The sequence below is a fragment of the Salmo salar genome, chromosome 27 (assembly GCF_965601325.2).
Source record: "Salmo salar chromosome 27, fSalSal1, whole genome shotgun sequence".
Taxonomy (NCBI): Eukaryota; Metazoa; Chordata; class Actinopteri; order Salmoniformes; family Salmonidae; genus Salmo; species Salmo salar.
Window position 1 is genome coordinate 9,170,578 of NC_138317.1, and position 21,052 is coordinate 9,191,629.

Genomic DNA, 21,052 nt, shown 5'->3' on the forward strand with positions numbered 1-21,052 from the left:
TGTTTCCTACAACTCACTGTGATACACAGGCTACGTATTTGTGTGTGCCGATGAAACCGTGAATGTGCCCAAAATGGTGGGAAGTAAAGTGGTGTGAGGAGCCTAGCCCTTCAGCACAGGCGCATGTTCCCAAAGCATCTCGCCTCTTATTCATTTGTGATTTATAAGGCAAAACTGATCCTAGATCAGCACTCCTACTATGAGAACCTAAATTCATACATAGCCAGGAGTTTTTTGTGACCCTGTGACCTAACCAGGAACATGTCCTGACCCTTGTGATGTCAATTAAACATTACACAATACAGAAGGGCATTTTTTGATAATATATTTCAACATGTTCAGTTGTTTGGCTAGCTAATGCAGTCCCACTAGGGCGTTTAGCAGAGCTGCAGCGTTGCTCATTCAGCACACATGGTGAGTCAGTTTTACCTGCAGTCCAAAATGATGACGGCCATGTGGGCACGTCTCCCGCAATCTGTTCTTTATTTACCCAGTTAATTCTGGACGTGGCAGCCATTTGCATTTTCCCTCCCCATAGTGTCAGTGGGCAGCTGTGAGCTGCTTACAGCTCTATAGTCTCTGTGGAGGCCTGCCACTGTAGTTTGTCTTTCTCTCTGTTGTCTTGTCTCTCTGTTGTGGGGAGAGGGAGGGAGGCACACACACACACACACACACACAACACACACACACACACACTGGAGGCTCATTTACTCCTCAATATCATGTGTGGTTTTGTCTGTGGAGAGTGGAGATACATTAACACACACTCTGGAGGATCATTTAGTCTTTCTCATACTTCACTAGTACAGAACCCTAGTGCCAGCCTCTGCAGGCACAAACCCACACATGATAGTTACCCTCTGTCTGGATTATGTCATACAGTTGACCCACAACAACTCCCATTTTGTTGTGGGTCAACTTTAGGACTTCCATATATATATATATGTGTATGTGTGTGTGTGTATGTGTGTGTATGTATATACACTGCTCAAAAAAATAAAGGGAACACTTAAACAACACAATGTAACTTCAAGTCAAATCACACTTCTGTGAAATCAAACTGTCCACTTAGGAAGCAACACTGATTGACAATAAATTCCACATGCTGTTGTGCAAATGGAATAGACAACAGGTGGAAATTATAGGCAATTAGCAAGACACCCCCAATAAAGGAGTGGTTCTGCAGGTGGGGAACACAGGCCACTTCTCAGTTCCTATGCTTCCTGGCTGATGTTTTGGTCACTTTTGAATGCTGGCGGTGCTTTCACTCTAGTGGTAGCATGAGACGGAGTCTACAACCCACACAAGTGGCTCAGGTAGTGCAGCTCATCCAGGATGTCACATCAATGCGAGCTGTGGCAAGAAGGTTTGCTGTGTCTGTCAGCGTAGTGTCCAGAGCATGGAGGCGCTACCAGGAGACAGGCCAGTACATCAGGAGATGTGGAGGAGGCCGTAGGAGGGCAATAACCCAGCAGCAGGACTGCTACCTCCGCCTTTGTGCAAGGAGGAGCTGGAGAAGCACTGCCAGAGCCCTGCAAAATGACCTCCAGCAGGCCACAAATGTGCATGTGTCTGCTCAAACGGTCAGAAACAGACTCTATGAGGGCGGTATGAGGGCCCGACGTCCACAGGTGGGGGTTGTGCTTACAGCCCAACACCATGCAGGATGTTTGGCATTTGCCAGAGAACACCGAGATTGGCAAATTCGCCACTGGCGCCCTGTGCTCTTCACAGATGAAAGCAGGTTCACACTGAGCACGTGACAGACGTGACAAAGTCTGGAGATGCCGTGGAGAACGTTCTGCTGCCTGCAGCATCCTCTAGCATGACCGGTTTGGCGGTGGGTCAGTCAGGGTGTGGGGTGGCATTTCTTTGGGGGGCCGCACAGCCCTCCATGTGCTCGCCAGAGGTAGCCTGACTGCCATTAGGTACCGAGATGAGATCCTCAGACCCCTTGTGAGACCATATGCTGGTGCGGTTGGCCCTGGGTTCCTCCTAATGCAAGACAATGCTAGACCTCATGTGGCTGGAGTGTGTCAGCAGTTCCTGCAAGAGGAAGGCACTGATGCTATGTACTGGCCCGCCCGTTCCCCAGACCTGAATCCAATTGAGCACATCGGGGACATCATGTCTCGCTCCATCCACCAACGCCACGTTGCACCACAGACTGTCCAGGAGTTGGCGGATGCTTTAGTCCAGGTCTAGGAGGAGATCCCTCAGGAGACCATCCGCCACCTCATCAGGAGCATGCCCAGGTGTTGTAGGGAGGTCATACAGGCACGTGGAGGCCACATACACTACTGAGCCTCATTTTCACTCGTTTTAAGGACATTACATCAAAGTTGGATCAGCCTGTAGTGTGGTTTTCCACTTTAATTTTGAGTGCGACTCCAAATCCAGACCTCCATGGGTTGATAAATTGGATTTCCATTGATTCTTTTTGTGTGATTTTGTTGTCAGCACATTCAACTATGTAAAGAAAAAAGTATTTAATAAGATTATTTCTTTCATTCAGATCTAGGATGTGTTGTTTAAGTGTTCCCTTTATTTTTTTGAGCAGTATGTATGTATGTGTGTATGTATGTATGTATGTGTGTGTGTGTGTGTATATATGTATATGTGTGTATATAATTTCTTTCATCACATTCCCACTGGGTCAGGAGTTTACATACACTCAATTAGAATTTGGTAGCATTGCCTTTAAATTGTTTAACTTGGGTCAAACCTTTTGGGTAGCCTTCCACAAGCTTCCCACAATAAGTTGGGTGAATTTTGGCCCATTCCTCCTGACAGAGCTGGTGTAACTGAGTCAGGTTTGTAGGCCTCCTTGCCTGCACACGCTTTTTAAGTTCTGCCCACAAATGTTCTATAGGATTGAGGTCAGGGCTTTGTGATGGCCACTCCAGTACCTTGACTTTGTTGTCCTTAAGCCATTTTGCCACAACTTTGGAAGTATGCTTGGGGTCATTGTCCATTTGGAAGACCCATTTGCGACCAAGCTTTAACTTCCTGACTGATGTCTTGAGATGTTCTTTCAACATATCCACATAATTTTCCTCCTCATGATGCCATCTATTTTGTGAAGTTCACCAGTCCCTCCTGCAGCAAAGCACCCTCACAACATGATGCTGCCACCCCCGTGCGTCACGGTTGGGATGGAGTTCTTCGGCTTGCAAGCCTCGCCCTTTTTCCTCCTAACATAACGATGGTCATTATGGCCAAACAGTTCTATTTTTGTTTAATCAGACCAGATGACATTTCTCCAAAAAGTACGATCTTTGTCCCCATGTGCAGTTGCAAATGTAGTCTGGCTTTTTTATGGCGGTTTTGGAGCAGTGGCTTCTTCCTTGCTGAGTGGCCTTTCAGATTATGTCGATATAGGACTCGTTTTACTGTGGATATAGATACTTTAGTACCGGTTTCCTCCAGCATCTTCACAAGGTCCTTTGCTGTTGTTCTGGGATTGATTTGCACTTTTCGCACCAAAGTACGTTCATCTCTAGGAGACAGAACGCGTCTCCTTCCTGAGAGGTATGACGGCTGCGTGGTCCCATGGTGTTTATACTTGCATACTATTGTTTGTACAGATGAACGTGGTACCTTCAGGCGTTTGGAAATTGCTCCCAAGGATGAACCAGACTTGTGGAGGTCTACAATTTTTTTCTGATGTCTTGGCTGATTTCTTTTGATTTTTCCCATGATGTCAAGCAAAGAGGCAGTGAGTTTGAAGGTAGGCCTTGAAATACATCCACAGGTACACCTCCAATTGACTCAAATGATGTCAATTACCCTATCAGAAGCTTCTAAAGCCATGACATCATTTTCTGGAATTTTCCAAGCTGTTTAAAGGCACAGTCAACTTAGTGTATGTAAACTTCTGACCCACTGGAATTGTGATGCAGTGAATTCTAAGTGAAATAATCTGTCTGTAAACAATTGTTGGAAAACGTACTTGTGTCATGCATAAAGTAGATGTCCTAACCGACTTACCAAAACTATAGTTTGTTAACAAGAAATTTGTGGAGTGGTTGAAAAACTAGTTTTAATGACTCCAACCTAAGTGTATGTTAACTTACGACTTCAACTATATATATTTCTTTGTCTGTCTCTGTCGGTCTCTTTTTTTTTTCTTCTTTTTTCTGGCTGCTCAATCCCCCTTTATCGCTCACCCTCTCTAAATATCTCACTTCCTCTTTCATCCCTTTATCCCTTTCCTCACCATCTCCCCAGTGGGAGGAGATCAGTGGCGTGGATGAGAAGTACAAGCCCATCAGGACCTACCAGGTGTGTAACGTGATGGAGCCAGCGCTGCAGAACAACTGGCTGCAGACGGGCTGGGTGGCGCGGCGCGGCGGCCAGCGCATCTTCGTGGAGCTGCAGTTTACGCTACGCGACTGCAACAGCATCCCGGGCGTGGCGGGCACCTGCAAGGAGACCTTCAACCTGCTCTACGTGGAGTCGGACAAAGACCTGGGCCGGGTGACCCGCGAGGAGCGCTACACCAAGATTGACACCATCGCCGCCGACGAGAGCTTCACGCAGGGCGACCTGGGCGAGAGGAAGATGAAGCTCAACACGGAGGTGCGGGAGATCGGACACCTGAACCGGAAAGGGTTCCACTTGGCGTTCCAGGACGTGGGGGCGTGCGTGGCCTTGGTGGCGGTGCGGGTGTACTACAAGCGCTGCCTGGCCACGGTGCAGAACCTGGCTGTGTTTTCTGATACGGTTGCGGAGGCAGCGTTCGCCACACTCGTGGAAGTCAGGGGAGCCTGCGTCAACAACTCTGAGGTGGACACGGACAGCCCTCCCAGGATGCACTGCAGCGCCGAGGGGGAGTGGCTGGTGCCCATTGGGAAGTGCAGCTGTTCAGCGGGTTACGAGGAGGGTCACAGCAGCTGTGAAGGTAAGAAAAAAAAGCGGGATGTATGGATGGAAGGAAGGATGGATGGAAGGAAGGAGTTATGTATAGTGAGTGAGGGAACGAGAGAAGAAAAGAGTGAAGGATGTATGGAGGGTGGAAACAAATGCGGGGCAGGGGACTTCGTTTTTGTGGTAATCACCATGCAGAAATGTTCTGTTTTTTGACCTCAAGCAGTTCTGTCTGGCTGTTGGAGACATTTCATCGACAACCTGTAATCATGTTTGAGGCAGACAACATTCTTACATTGTGAAGGGAAGTGGGTGAAACGATTTTATGAATAGGATGAGTCAGGCACTCTCCTCAGGTAGTCATTGTATTTAACAAGACAGCATTTGTAATATTGATGACTGTAGTGAATTGCTGTGTTAAGGATGTGGCACGTGGGCAGTTCATGGCCAACTAACATATACCCACACAAACCCTTGTGCCAGTGTTAAGGCAGTGGGCGCTGTGAGTGCTCTGACGCAGGACTAGAGATTCTGGTTCATCCTCACAGCCAGTGGTTCAGGCTGCCATCAGCTTTCGCAGCCCATCTTGTGTCTTTTTGAAAATGGGCGAGAGAGACTGGGCGAGAGAGACTGGGCGAGAGAGACTGGGCGAGAGAGACTGGGCGAGAGAGAGACACTGAGAATAAAGTGTTACTGCTTTAATGAGAAGAGTCCCTCAGGGCTGACTTGCTTTGACTATCCTGGTAGAATATACAGTATGAGTGCTTGTAAATGTGTGAGCTTAATGTTCCAGGAAGTTATGCATTATTTGTGACTGTGTTTTACAGGGAGTTTTGAGTGAGTAATAGAGGATGTGAGAGACCAACAGCTAACAGAAACACAAAGAGAGATAGCATAGCAAGAGAGAGGGACAGATCAAGAGAGAGGGCAGATAGCATATTGGTAGAGAGAGCGCTCTAGCCTCATTGGGACTCTAGTGGGAGATTGGCCCTGTCATTGCCCATCAGTGGCAGCCCCAGTGGAGTACTGCTCTATTCAGTGTTAATGGTGTGAATATGCACGGCCAGCAGTGCCCAAGCACTCTCCCACTCCCACAGGCCATACAGCACAAGCACTATTGATCAGCCATAACGCTCCACTAAACTGAGGAATTAGGCTCGGAATCCACACGCATCTGCATACACACGCGTGAGCGCACCCACACCCACACACACACACACACACACACACAGCAGCCTATTCTAGTATTTAATTTTACGCACCCAATACGGTGTGTGTGGGGTAGGGAGTGGCAAAAGGTGTTTCTAGATAGACGTTCTATATGAGAGGCTTTTTTGCTTACTGATTTTAATGTTTTTCGACAGTGTATTTGAGTACTTTCTCTTGTGTGTCCTGTATCTTATTTAGATTTGGGAGTAATTGCGTTTCCTAGTGTGTGCGCCGCTCAGTAGTATCGAGTAGAGGCCTGAGGAGGTACTGATAGGGTGTAAAGAGAGAGACCGTGTTCTGTGGAGCAGTGCAGAGCTGATACACTGGCTAGAGCTGCTGCACGCCCTCCTGTGATTAGGTGTGTGTGCCCGTGCGTGTAGAAGGAGAGAAAGAAAGATGGGGTTTTGTGTGTGAGAGGGAAGGGCATGACACGTGTACACACACACACACACACACACACACACACACACACACACACTCTCTCTCGCACACACACACCTTGTTTCCTTTGTCTGTGTTGTTGTGTGTAAGGGAGAAGGAGGGAGTGATGCAATGTAATGTGCTGAACAGTAAAGCTGGGCTGAATGTCAAACCTAACACTAGGCCCCTAAGTCCTTTATCAAGTAGCCACTTGCTGTTGTGTTTGATAGTGATCACTCGAGTCTGCAAGTGTTTTGGCCAAAATGAGCACTGAGAAGATGTGCACTCGACGTCCCAACTGCCACTTATCAATATTCCAAAATTGGGACTAGTTTCAGGAAACTAGGCGAGCTATTTAAAGGTAAACTTTTATTTTTTATTTTTATCAAAATGTGTTTTTTGGCAGGAATGCCTTCTGGAACATGTGGACTTTCATGTGACTTAAAACCTCTTGAAGCGCTCGTCCCCGCATGCGGGATCAACATCCAGCGAAAAATCATATCGCCATATTCATAACCGAACCATAGCAAAATTTAATATTTTTTTTCTTCTCAAATATAGGACTATTTTATATCGTTTTATAGATACACCTCTCCTGAATCGAACCACGTCGTCCGATTTCAAAAAGGCTTTACAGCAAAAGCAAAACATTAGATTATGTTAGAGGAGTATATCGTCAAAGTAGCCACATAGCCATTTTCCGACCAACCACATGCATCACAAATAACCAAAAAACAGCTAAATGCAGCACTAACCTTTGACAATCTTCATCAGATGACACTCCTAGGACATCATGTTACACAATACATGCATTCTTTTGTTCGATAAAGTTCATATTTATATATAAAAACAGCATCTTACATCGGCGCGTGACATTGAGAAACTATTTTCCCTCAAATGCATCCGGTGAACCAGCACTACAATTTACTAAATTACTATTCGAAAACATTTTTAAAATGTAATATTGTCATTCAAAGAATTATAGTTTAACATCTCGTGAAAGCACCCGCATTTCCAGATTTAAAAATAACTTTACTGGGAAATCACACTTTGCAATAAAAGGGGATGCTATACTCAGGCTAGCGATACAGGTCAGCGCCATCTTGGAACAATCGAATATCAAATCTACTCTTGTATACTATTGTAAATATTCCCTTACCTTTGATTATCTCCATCAGAAGGCACTTCCAGGAATCCCAGGTCCACAACAAATGTAGTTTTGTTCGAAAAAGTTAATTTATGTCCCAATAGCTTCTTCTTGTTAGCGCGTTCCGAAAGCTACTCAAAATGTACCGTAGTGCGCGGGATTTCTCCTCACGAAAGTGCCAAAAAATATTTTAAGTTCGTTCAAACATGTCAAACGTTGTATAACATAAATCTTTAGGGCCTTTTTCAACCAGAGCTTCAATAATATTCAAGGGGGACGGTTGCATTGTCTTTCTAAACGTTTCGAAAGGGGAGGGTAGCCAGGGGCGTCCGCGTCATAATGGTAATGGCCCTCCCCCTATGACCACGTTCCACAGACTCTCATTCGGTCAGTTTGTACTGTAGAAGACTCAAACCACTTTGTAAAGACTGGGGACATCTAGTGGAAGCCATAGGAAGTGCTCAATCACGGTGTGATTTATAGGCAAAGTGCTGAAGTTGAGTCCGCAAATCAGATTTCCTCTTCCTGTTAGGATCTGTCTCGGGGTTTTGACTGCCATATGAGTTCTGTTATACTCACAGACACCATTCAAACAGTTTTAGAAACTTTAGGGTGTTTTCTATCCACATCTACTATTTATATGCATATCCTAGCTTCTGAGTTTGAGTAGGAGGCCGTTTAAAATGGGCACGTATTTTTTTCAGAAATCGCTGACAAGTGGCAACTTACTCACAAGGATTCCTAAATCATTGCTAAGAATAATGAAAATGACTGCAGTTTCTACTGGTCATTGTTTTCAGGCTGGTTGTATTGGTGCTAGCTAGGTACCAAGCTAAAGCTAGTGTAACCGATGTGAAATTGCTAGTTAGTTAGCGGTGGTGCGCGCTAATAGCATTTCAATCAGTGATGTCACTCGCTCTGAGACTTGAAGTAGGGTTTCCCCTTGCGTTGCAAGGGCCGCGGCTTTTGTGGTGCGATGGGTAACGATGCTTCGTGGGGTGTCAGTTGTTGACGTGTGCAAGGGTCCCTGGTTCGAGCCCGGGTTGGGGCGAAGAGAGGGACGGAACCTACACTGTTACATTGGTGCCGTGACCCGGATCATTGGTTGCTGCGGAAAAGGAGGTCAAAGGGGGGGTGAGTGTAACCGATGTGAAATGGCTAGTTAGTTAGCGGTGGTGCGCGCTAATAGCATTTCAATCAGTGATGTCACTCGCTCTGAGACTTGAAGTAGGGTTTCCCCTTGCGTTGCAAGGGCCGCGGCTTTTGTGGTGCGATGGGTAACGATGCTTCGTGGGGTGTTAGTTGTTGATGTGTGCAAGGGTCCCTGGTTTGAGCCCAGGTTGGGGCGAAGCGAGGGACGGAACCTACACTGTTACACTAGCTACCCCAGAAGTTGCGGTCGAGCAAATTATACTTTATTACCAACGCGATATTGTAAACACAACGTTCGTGGCCGGTGTTTGCAGACTTTTTTTGTACAGCTTTGACAGTATCTTTTTTGACACAAAGACCCAAACAGCATTCCATAGTATGCATGTCGTGAAGCTAATAGCAGTGACGCTATTACTGTGTAACTCCGGTAGGGCAACATCTGAAAAATAGCCCACTTGGTAGTGTGTACCAAGTGGGCTCGACCAGTCGGCGAAAGCTAACATCACCCACGACAGAGAACAGTTGATTGTCAAGGGCAATGAATTCCATTATCTTGGCTTTAATGGATTTCGCCTTTGCGTTGTCTCGCTGAAATTTTCTTACTCTTTCAAATAACTGCTCGAGTTGACTGCTCGATCCACACAGCAGACATTGTGGGTTGGGTTAGGAATGCTTTGTTGCCCGTGTAGCACAAACTTTTATGTGGCGTCATTATGTCATGTACCTACGTTATATAAGTACGCACGGTAGCTTTGACTTCGGTTTTTAACATCAGCGTTAAACTAGACATCGGGCCGATACCGATGTTGGCATTTGCATCCCTAACCCGTAGTATAAACCAGCCTTTAGTTTTAATATTTGGTTGTTTAGTACATGGCCTCATGTGAATCCTTAAAGAGATGGGTGGGGATAAGGCTTTAGAGGGTGTCAACAATGTTGAATGGGTGTAGACAAAGAAGAGCTTTCCAGTAGGTTTACCAAACTTTCAAAGCAGAATTACTTTCTCATGGTTCCTTAACTGTAGTGTATGATATACTATTTCTAGCTCTGAGTCTTTACTTTTATCCCATGCAAAAAAATAAAAAAAATAAAATGTTGCTACATAAGATCGAACCGGTTAGTCACAATTCTAAATCCATTCACGAGCATTGTCTTCTGCAACCTGTCTTGTAGCATGGCTCACTTGCTATGGAAGACGGGTACTGGGGACCGGGGGGAAAACACAGATGTATACTCCAATTGACAGTGACCCCTACTCCTAGATAAAATATGTGCAAGTATATTGGTCGCCAGTGATTTCATCAGCTGGTTTTAGCTTGTTGTAGCTAATTTCACTGACAAAACACAGGGATGGAATGTTTGCTAGCGCTAGTTAAGGATGTTGGGCACTGCACTGATAAACAGCATATAACTTGTCACTTATTTACAATAGTTTGACAGCTTGCTGATGAAGTTGTAGACATGTTCCCAGCAGGTAGTCGGCACTTCAGCGTGTTTCCAAAGCACACATCGTAATGTTGGGTCAGCTAAATGCACAGCGCAGCAGTACTGCTGTACTGACAGAGCAGGTTGTTTGGTGCTTCATTAAAACTGTGATAAAATGATACTACAGTAGCTAGCTAGCTTGCTTATGGATGGCGCATTGCATTTAGTGGTGCACTAGCTAGTTGGCTAGCTTTCATTTCGTATGAAGTGACTGGCTCAGGCTTAGCTAGCAAGGACAGGTTTTTGTGTACATGATCAAACTTCAGAAATACACTAAACTCCTTAGCTAGATGTCAAATCGTGCGACTAAGATCTCGACATTAAACTTCAAAATGAATTATGGATTTCTTGATTAATTCTGACTATATTTGAGGGTGACATAGTAATGATTGTTGTTCCTAGGTAACATGCTAAGATTCATGGGAAGAAGTTGCTGCCAAGGGCGCCAAGTCGGCATAGGATGCCCACTCGATAAAGAGGCTTCTGAAGGGCACAGTGGAGCGCTCGATCACTTGACAACTAGCGTTTGCAATGACTGGTGTATGCTCATATTGAGGGATTGAATGCTCAAAGTGGTCGGTTAGAGATCCAGCCCTGGTCTCCAGGGAAGGGAAGGCACCTGTCTAAGCTTACTGCGTACTGTAGGTCCTCCCTCCCTCACCACGTAGTTTGCCACGGCACGTGAGTGTGTGCATATGTGTGTGGTGCTCTGAAACGCCATCAATTATTCATATTTCACCTCAAAAGTGTGGTGCTCCGTGTGCTAGCGCGTGCGCGTGTGTGCTAGCGCGTGTGCTAGCGCGTGCGCGTGTGTGCTAGCGCGTGTGCTAGCGGTTGCGTGCTCGTCTGTGCTAGCGCGTGTGCTAGCGGTTGCGTGCTCGTCTGTGTGTGCTTGCTTGTGGTTTTCTTGTTTTAATTAAGGCTAGCTGGTGTACAGTAACTGACTTCTCTATAATTACAGAGACAATGCCTGAAGCAGCTCCTCTTGTCATTATCTCTGTTTCATATACTCTGCTGTCCAGCTTGAGGCGTATCCACTTACACACTCACATTCCCTAGAGTACTCCCTAAGAGTGCGCACTTCATGTCTACTGTACTGCTGACTTCCTCAAACAACTCTGTCCTGGTCCTCTCTCATACTCTACCTCCTGCATCCTCCCCTTTGGGTATCTCTATCTCCTTTTCCCTGTCCCATCTCTCCTAGTCCCTCTCTCATACTCTACCTCCTGCATCCTCCCCTTTGGGTATCTCTATCTTCTCTTCCCTGTCCCATCTCTCCTAGTCCCTCTCTCATACTGTACCTCCTCCCTCTTGGGTATCTCCATCTCCTCTTCCCTGTCCCATCTCTCCTAGTCCTTCTCTCACATCCCCTTTTTCCTCTCCATTGGTCCCACTTGCTCTTCACTCTTAGCCCCACCCTCTTTACTCCTTCTCTTTTGCCTCTCCCCTGTAGGGTCTGTAAGGCAGAGTGAGACAGGGTGAGTCAGGTTAACGGGCGTACATTTTGGGAGGCCAGAGACACCGTTGTGGGCTGGCACTGGAGAGTGGAAGAATGTTTTATAGCTCTGGCCCTCCCTCGCCTACTTGTCCTCGCTTTACCTCTCTCGCTCTCTTGGGCACTTTCTCTGCTCTCTCTCCATCTCTTTCGCAACATTTCTCTCGCATTTTTCCCAACCCCATCGCTCTTTCTCTCTCTGGTCCTCCCCTGGCATGGTGCCACCCTCGCCCATCTGTTGGAAAGCGGAGGCGGGTGGAGCCCTCCCTCCTTACCTCACGCCCACTAATGTTCACTGTCTCTCTGCGCTCAGTTTCAATATTTCACGCTCTGGCGGGAGACAAACCCACGCTTCTTTCTCAAGCATCTGATGTATTTATTTAGCCAGGCCATCGAGACGGCTCGCCGCTAATGCACGCACGCATGCGCGCACACACACACACACACCGAGGGCCTTGAAATGGCTTGGCACAGACCCTCCTTTGCCTTCCTTCACCCGGGAGGAAGAGGAGATGATGGGGTTATTAAAAAGGTAGAGAAGAAAGGGGCTAGACTCTTTGAGCACGTTGTCATGAGAACCGTTGGTCCAACACGCCACACACAACCCTTCCACGCACCGCAGTGAGGTGAGCTGAGGATGCCTACTGACTGACCCAGGGTCACCTTAGCTGTCCTGATGCAACCATATCAGTTGGTTAAAACTGGTCTAGAATCAGATGGGAGTTATATCCAAACTGCCTGTCTGTGTAATATCAATCCCGTTGTGTTAACCTGGCACTCCTGCTTCTAACTAACCACCAATAGAGAGTGGAAGAATTTAAATGTAGGGTGTGTGTGTAATGTATCTGTGCGTGTGCTGCCAGACTACGTCTGGGTCTCTGTATTCACAGCTCTGCTAGCCTGCAGTGGGTTTTCTCTCCCAGCCCCCTTGAATAGGAAGGCTGCTCTGCCAGCTTGCCCTGGCACTGCTCTGACGCCTCATTTTGTTGTCATTTGTCACCCACCCCCAACCCCACCCCAAAGAAAATGGATGACATTTCCACAGACACCTGCGTCTCTCCTATGTACACGCACACATATGCACACACTGAGATGGACAACTCGCACACATACAAAAAGATGGCACAGATACACACGTGCATATTACACACATACGCACAAACACAATGGCACATGTGCGTGCACAGACTCTGGCTTCCTCTCACACTCTGACTCACATTCACAATCTGTCCTTAACTCACTCCATCTGTTTCTGTCTCTTTGTCACGCGCACGCACGCGCAACACACACACACACACACACACACACACACACACACACACACACACACACACACACACACACACACACACACACACGTGATTGACACACTGAAGGGAATGTTATCAGTGACATTTCCAGTGCAGTGTGGTATATGGCGCTCCTGCCAAGCCCTAGGGTTAATGTGGGTCCACTGTCACACTGAGAGAGAGATGAGGGAGAGGGAGATGCTGGACACCTTAGGTGCTATACTATCAATGTGATAGGCTAGAGCAACCCTCTCTGCTCAAGTCTTTCTCCTCTTTTCTCTTTCTTTTACCCTCCTCTCTTTCTCATGCTCCTCTTTTCCTCTTCTATGTTCTCCCCGCCTCTTTCCCTCGTCTCTATCACTTTGTTTTCCCTCTCCTGTCTTCCCCTGTTCTCTTTGCCACTACCACTAATTTTAACCCCCTACCACTCATTTTAACCCCCTGCCCTCTCCTTCCCCTGTTGCCCCCTGTGTCTGGTGTTGACTCCAGTCAGCAGCCGTTCCCTGAAGGTCACCTCCCTCGGGGGGCTAGAGGGGCATACACAGCCAGGAGGGGGGGGGGGGGTGTTAAATGTCTCTACAGAGTGTACACTATCAATGTCTGCTCAGAGCCCCTGGCCTCCTAGTCTAGTCTCACACACAGTCTGATTCAGCTAGCCTCGAGAGGGAATGAGGTAAGTCAAGTGTATGTGTGGTGGGCTGTGTGTGTGTGTGTGTGTGTGTGTGTGTGTGTGTGTGTGTGTGTGTGTGTGTGTGTGTGTGTGTGTGTGTGTGTGTGTGTGTGTGTGTGTGTGTGTGTGTGTGTGTGTGTGTGTGTGTGTGTGTGTGTGTGTGTGTGCGTGCTAAAATGCACATTCTCTCTCCGATGGCTTAGCAGAGCATGGGGAACATCCTGACACACTCTCACATGCAAATATATGACACCCTTTCTTTCTTTGTTCATCTCTGTTCACTGTTGTGGAGGCTGACACCGAGTACCTGTCATCCGTTAGTGTACATCTACTGTTCAATTAGTTATTTCCACTCATCATCCATCATATTGGACCGGGTGTGTGCCTCAGTGGAGCTGGGAATGGGTTGCTCGGCCCCTCTTGTCCTTCTCTGTATGTCAGTGTTTGAACTAGTTCCTGGCTGGGTGACGGATGGATGGAGTGTTCATGAACTCAACACTCCTCTCCCAAGATCAAGGAACTCCAGTGTCCCTCAGAGAAATAGAGAACTACTGTAGAAGTATGGGTGGGGGGGGGGGGGGGGGGGGTGGTGGTGTGTGTGTAAGAGAGAACCCTGCTCGGAGGGAAGGTCATAGGCAGCGGGGAGAGTCGGACACACACTGTCGCTCCTGCTGTGCCAGGGACACACACCCACACTACACACCCAGTGATGAACTCGGTTTGTCATTTCACTTTGAAAAACACAAGGACTCCCAGACATGTAACCAGAGTAGCTTGTGCCTGTCAAACATTCATTCACGTACACTTAGCCATTGTTACCACTCTAAATCCACACATACTTACACTGATTTTTTTAACATACATTTTTAATCTAACCTTTATTTAACTAGGCAAGTCAGTTAAGAACAAATTCTTATTTACAATGACGGCCTAGGAACAGTGGGTTAACCTCTATGGGCTAGGTGGGACGCTTGCAGCCACTTGCAGCCTGTGGCGCGATTTTCAAAACCTTAAAAATCCTATTACTTCAATTTCTCAAACATATGACTATTTTACAGCTATTTAAAGACAAGACTCTCGTTAATCTAACCACACTGTCCGATTTAAAAAAGGCTTTACAACGAAAGCAAAACATTAGATTATGTCAGCAGAGTACCAAGCCAGAAATAATCAGACACCCATTTTTCAAGCCAGCATATAATGTCACCAAAACCCAGAAGACAGCTAAATGCAGCACTCACCTTTGATGATCTTCATCAGATGACACACCTAGGACATTATGTTATACAATACATGCATGTTTTGTTCAATCAAGTTCATATTTATATCAAAAAACAGCTTTTTACATTAGCATGTGACGTTCAGAACTAGCATACCCCCGCAAACTTCCGGGGAATTCGCTAACATTTTACTAAATTACTCACGATAAACGTTCACAAAAAGCATAACAATTATTTTAAGAATTATAGATACAGACCTCCTCTATGCACTCGATATGTCCGATTTTAAAATAGCTTTTTGGTGAAAGCACATTTTGCAATATTCTAAGTACATAGCCCAGGCATCACGGGCTCGCTATTTAGACACCCGGCAAGTTTAGCACTCACCATAATCATATTTACTATTATAAAAGTTTGATTACCTTTTGTTGTCTTCGTCAGAATGCACTCCCAGGTCTGCTACTTCAATAACAAATGTTGGTTTGGTCCAAAATAATCCATCGTTATATCCGAATAGCGGCGTTTTGTTCGTGCGTTCCAGACACTATCCGAAATGGTAAAGAAGTGTCGCGCGCATGGCGCAATTCGTGACAATAAAATTCTAAATATTCCATTACCGTACTTCGAAGCGTGTCAACCGCTGTTTAAAATAAATTTTTACGCCATTTTTCTCGGAGAAAAGCGATAATATTCCGACAGGGAATCTCCTTTTCGGCAAACAGAGGAAAAAATCACAAAGGCGGGGGCGGTCGGGTCACGCGCATAAGCCCAGAGTCCCTTGATCGGCCACTTGAGAAAGGCGATAATGTGTTTCAGCCTGGGGCTGGAATGACGACATTCTGTTTTTTCCCGGGCTCTGAGCGCCTATGGAAGACGTGGGAAGTGTCACGTTAGAGCAGAGATCCTTAGTAAAAGATAGAGATGGAAAAGAAGTTCAAGAAATGGTCAGACAGGCCACTTCCTGTAAAGGAATCTCTCAGGTTTTGACCTGCCATTTGAGTTCTGTTATACTCACAGACACCATTCAAACAGTTTTAGAAACTTTAGGGTGTTTTCTATCCATATGTAATAAGTATATGCATATTCTAGTTACTGGGTAGGAGTGGTAACCAGATTAAATCGGGTATGTTTTTTATCCAGCCGTGTCAATACTGCGCCCTAGCCCTAACAGGTTAACTGCCTTGTTCAGGGGCAGAACGACAGATTTGTACCTTGTCAGCTCGGGGATTCGATCCAGCAACCGTTCTGTTACTAGTCCAACGCTCTAACCACTAGGCTACACTGCCGCCCCATGTGTGACTGAGTAGTTACCAATGGTTACCAGAGTAGTAACTACACCACTTAAGGGCAACTCCATGTTGTTGCCAAGAAGTTTTGCCCAAAATGGCATTGTGTGCACAGAAGTTCTGCCGCCCCTAATGACAGACATGACTTTAGACATTACAGTCCCAACACATGTACGCACTGACAGGCTTCATGCCTTCATTTACAGTCCCTCCTTCATAGGGCTGGGCAATATGGCCTAAAAATCATAGCTCTATTTTGTTTTCCTAATTTATGGGCGATTCACGATATATATCTTGATACTTTTTTTAAGCTTTAAAGGTCAATACACAGCAAGTAAAATTGTACCTGGGCTAAATATACTGCTCAAAAAAATAAAGGGAACACTTAAACAACACATCCTAGATCTGAATGAAAGAAATAATCTTATTAAATACTTTCTTCTTTACATAGTTGAATGTGCTGACAACAAAATCACACAAAAATAATCAATGGAAATCCAATTTATCAACCCATGGAGGTCTGGATTTGGAGTCGCACTCAAAATTAAAGTGGAAAACCACACTACAGGCTGATCCAACTTTGATGTAATGTCCTTAAAACGAGTGAAAATGAGGCTCAGTAGTGTATGTGGCCTCCACATGCCTGTTTGACCTCCCTACAACGCCTGGGAATGCTCCTGATGAGGTGGCGGATGGTCTCCTGAGGGATCGCCTCCCAGACCTGGACTAAAGCATCCGCCAACTCCTGGACAGTCTGTGGTGCAACGTGGCGTTGGTGGATGGAGCGAGACATGATGTCCCAGATGTGCTCAATTGGATTCAGGTCTGGGGAACGGGCGGGCCAGTCCATAGCATCAATGCCTTCCTCTTGCAGGAACTGCTGACACACTCCAGCCACATGAGGTCTAGCATTGTCTTGCATTAGGAGGAACCCAGGGCCAACCGCACCAGCATATGGTCTCACAAGGGGTCTGAGGATCTCATCTCGGTACCTAATGGCAGTCAGGCTACCTCTGGCGAGCACATGGAGGGCTGTGCAGCCCCCCAAAGAAATGCCACCCCACACCATGACTGACCCACCACCAAACCGGTCATGCTGGAGGATGTTGCAGGCAGCAGAACGTTCTCCACAGCGTCTCCAGACTCTGTCACGTGTTCAGTGTGAACCTGCTTTCATCTGTGAAGAGCACAGAGCGCCAGTGACGAATTTGCCAATCTTGGTGTTCTCTGGCAAATGCCAAACGTCCTGCACGGTGTTGGGCTGTAAGCACAACCCCCACCTGTGGACGTCGGGCCCTCATACCACCCTCATGGAGTCTGTTTCTGACCGTATGAGCAGACACATGCATATTTGTGGCCTGCTGGAGGTCATTTTGCAGGGCTCTGGCAGTGCTTCTCCTGCTCCTCCTTGCACAAAGGCGGAGGTAGCGGTCCTGCTGCTGGGTTGTTGCCCTCCTACGGCCTCCTCCACGTCTCCTGATGTACTGGCCTGTCTCCTGGTAGCGCCTCCATGCTCTGGACACTACGCTGACAGACACAGCAAACCTTCTTGCCACAGGTCGCATTGATGTGCCATCCTGGATGAGCTGCACTACCTGAGCCACTTGTGTGGGTTGTAGACTCCGTCTCATGCTACCACTAGAGTGAAAGCCCCTGCCAGCATTCAAAAGTGACCAAAACATCAGCCAGGAAGCATAGGAACTGAGAAGTGGTCTGTGATCCCCACCTGCAGAACCACTCCTTTATTGGGGGTGTCTTGCTAATTGCCTATAATTTCCACCTGTTGTCTATCCATTTGCACAACAGCATGTGACATTTATTGTCAATCAGTGTTGCTTCCTAAGTGGACAGTTTGATTTCACAGAAGTGTGATTGACTTGGAGTTACATTGTGTTGTTTAAGTGTTCCCTTTATTTTTTTGAGCAGTGTATAAGCCTTCCACAAGACCCACTAATAATTGAGTTATTTTATCCAAATAGTTTAACCTGATTTTGTTTTTGTAATAATCACTGATCTGGCTTTGAAGTCTGTTTTATGAAAATGCATATATATATATTTTTTTTATTGTAAACAAATTTAACCAGAACCATACACCACTTGCAAACATTATAGAAAATGCACGTGCGAGTGAGTAGCCAGCTAAACTTTATATTTCAAGTCTAGCCAACTTGGACCTATTTGCTTGTTAACAAGATAGAACTGTTATGAACACAGCCTCCTATCCGCCTCCAACTGTTTGAACAACAGCCTGTTCACTTTTAAGATTGAAATCAAGTGGTTTACCTAGATAAGAGGATGCTTATTTCTCAGAATGAGAAATAGTTGGCAATTCCAGATTTTTATAAATGTATTTTTTTTGCTCATTGCACATATTTTTAAAACAACTACTAGAAAACTAGCACATGAGTCTGTGGCTAAAATGCTGCTAGCGGGTACGTGGACCCACAATGCCGCCTGCGACATTAACTGACCATTCATTTCCCACAATCATGTTCATTGCTACTTTTTTGTTTTAGTACGGTCTGCTCTGTTCTATATGTTGGGAGATGAGACGATAAAAGGGTATCGTTACAAAGAGGAAGTTCTCGTGTATTACAGTAAAATAATGGCTGAGCGTTTCGCTGTTCATATGACTGGTTCTGTTGGACCAAACCTCAAATGCAAATATCGAGTTTAAACTGCATGTTTTCATACAGGAAGAAGTTTGTCTTTTGTCGTCGTTGTGAGTGGCAGCGGGAGGTGCTTGGTGTCTTCACAGAAGGAGCAAATGAGACAAGACCAAAAAGAGAGAACTCTATCAAAACGAAACAACATTAAAACCTTGATTCTTGCGATAGACATTTGGAACATCATGCTAAAACATATATTTGAATTAATCTAAATAATTTGATATATCGCCCAGACCTACCTCCCGCACTCACAGACAGAGACACACACCACTGCTCATCCAGCTTTAAAACACCAGCCCCCTCTCTCTCCGCCTGGTGTCATCATTTTGATTTGGCCGGTGTTATAGCGTGGTGTATAAATCCCCGGTGGTTTTACGAGGCAGCAGCCGGACTGACAGACAGGCCGCGGGGCTGGGCTGGTAAACTGCTGAGCTGTAGCTGGTGATAAAGGTGTTGAATGCTCTCTAACACACACACACACACACACACACACACACACACACACACACACACACACACCCTGGGGGATAAAACTGATCCCGGAACAGCCTTCCCTGTGGGGACTGGGCAGCCTATCCCAGCTTTAGATGCAGATGGTGAAGTCCCTTTGAGATAAAAAGCCCCAGGGTGGATTTGTGGTTTGTGGGGACCTTAGGAGTGGTTTATAAGGACCTGGGGACGGGGTGATGTCCTCTGGAGCGGTTAGTTAGGGTCGGAAGACTGTCCCCAGGGCTGCCTAGAGGGATACAGTTCCCCTTCACATGCCACCTGTGATGGGATATGAGCCGGCTGTTGGCTCATTATAGGCCATGGTTATTGCCTCATTCATATGGGTCCAGAGTATAGATGGTTGTGTGTTTATGAATAATTCAGTTCTTGTAATGGCAATGTGATGTAAAGTGGTGTGTGCGTATTCGGGCCAGGAAAATACCAGTATCACGATACTCCTTAGTATCGTGGAAAGAAATCAAAACACGAAGCGGATTTAACTTCTTTAGGAAAACAGCCCTTAATGATCAAATCTAATTTTAATTGTCACATGTTTCGTAAACAAGAGGTGTAGACTAACAGTGAAATTCTTATTTACGGGCCAATCCCAACAATGCAGAATACAATTTAAAAAAAAATATGAAAAAAAAGAACTTCCTATATATTACATACCATAGCCAAATACATTTAAACTCAGTTTTTCACAATTCCTGACATTTAATCCTAGTAAAAATTCCCTGTTTTAGGTCAGTTAGGATCACCACTTTATTTTAAAAATGTGAAATGTCAGAATAATAGTAGAGAATGCTTTATTTCAGCTTTCATTTCTTTCATCACATTCCCGGGGGGCCAGAAGTTTACATACTCAAATAGTATTCTGTAGCATTGCCTTTAAATTGTTTAACTTGGGTCAAAGGTTTTGGGTAGCCTTCCACAAGCTTCCCACAATAAGTTGGGTGAATTATGGCCCATTCCTCCTGACAGAGCTGGTGTAACGGAGTCAGGTTTGTAGGCCTCCTTGCTCACACACGCTTTTTCAGTTCTGCCCACACTTCTTCTATAGGATTGAGGTCAGGGCTTTGTGATGGCCACTCCAATACCTTGACTTTGTTGTCCTTAAGCCATTTTTTTCACAACTTTGGAAGTATGCTTGGGGTCATTGTCCATTTGGAAGACCCATTTGTGACCAAACTTTAACTTCCTGACTAATGTCTTGATGTTGCGTCTAAATATATCCACATCATTTTCTTTCCCCATGATGCCATCTATTTTGAAGTGCACCAGTCCCTCCTGCAGCAAAGCACCCCCATAACATGATGCTGCCACCCCCGTGCTTCACAGTTGGGATAGTGTTCTTCAGCTTGCAAGCCTCCCCCTTTTTCCTTCAAACATAACAATGGTCATTATGGCCAAACAGTTCTATTTTTGTTTCATCAGACCAGATGACATTTCTCCAAAAAGTACGATCTTTGTCCCCACGTGCAGTTGCAAACCGTAGTCTGGCTTTTTTATGGCGGTTTTGGAGCAGCAGCTTCTTCCTTGCTGAGCGGCCTTTCAGGTTATGTCGATATAGGACTCGTTTTACTGTGGATATAGATACTTTTGTACCTGTTTCCTCCATCTTCACAAGGTCCTTTGCTGTTCTGGGATTG

The 21,052-nt window shown here is 45.9% G+C and overlaps 1 protein-coding gene across 1 annotated transcript in view; it reads left to right on the forward strand.

Moving 5' to 3' along the window:
* LOC106588469 (ephrin type-A receptor 7) overlaps positions 1-21,052 on the forward strand; it is a 187,048-nt gene that overhangs the window by 36,495 nt on the left and 129,501 nt on the right. The window contains exon 3 of the mRNA XM_014177541.3: positions 4,231-4,903. Coding sequence (XP_014033016.2) covers positions 4,231-4,903 — 673 coding nt within the window. The remainder of the gene's footprint in view (positions 1-4,230; positions 4,904-21,052) is intronic.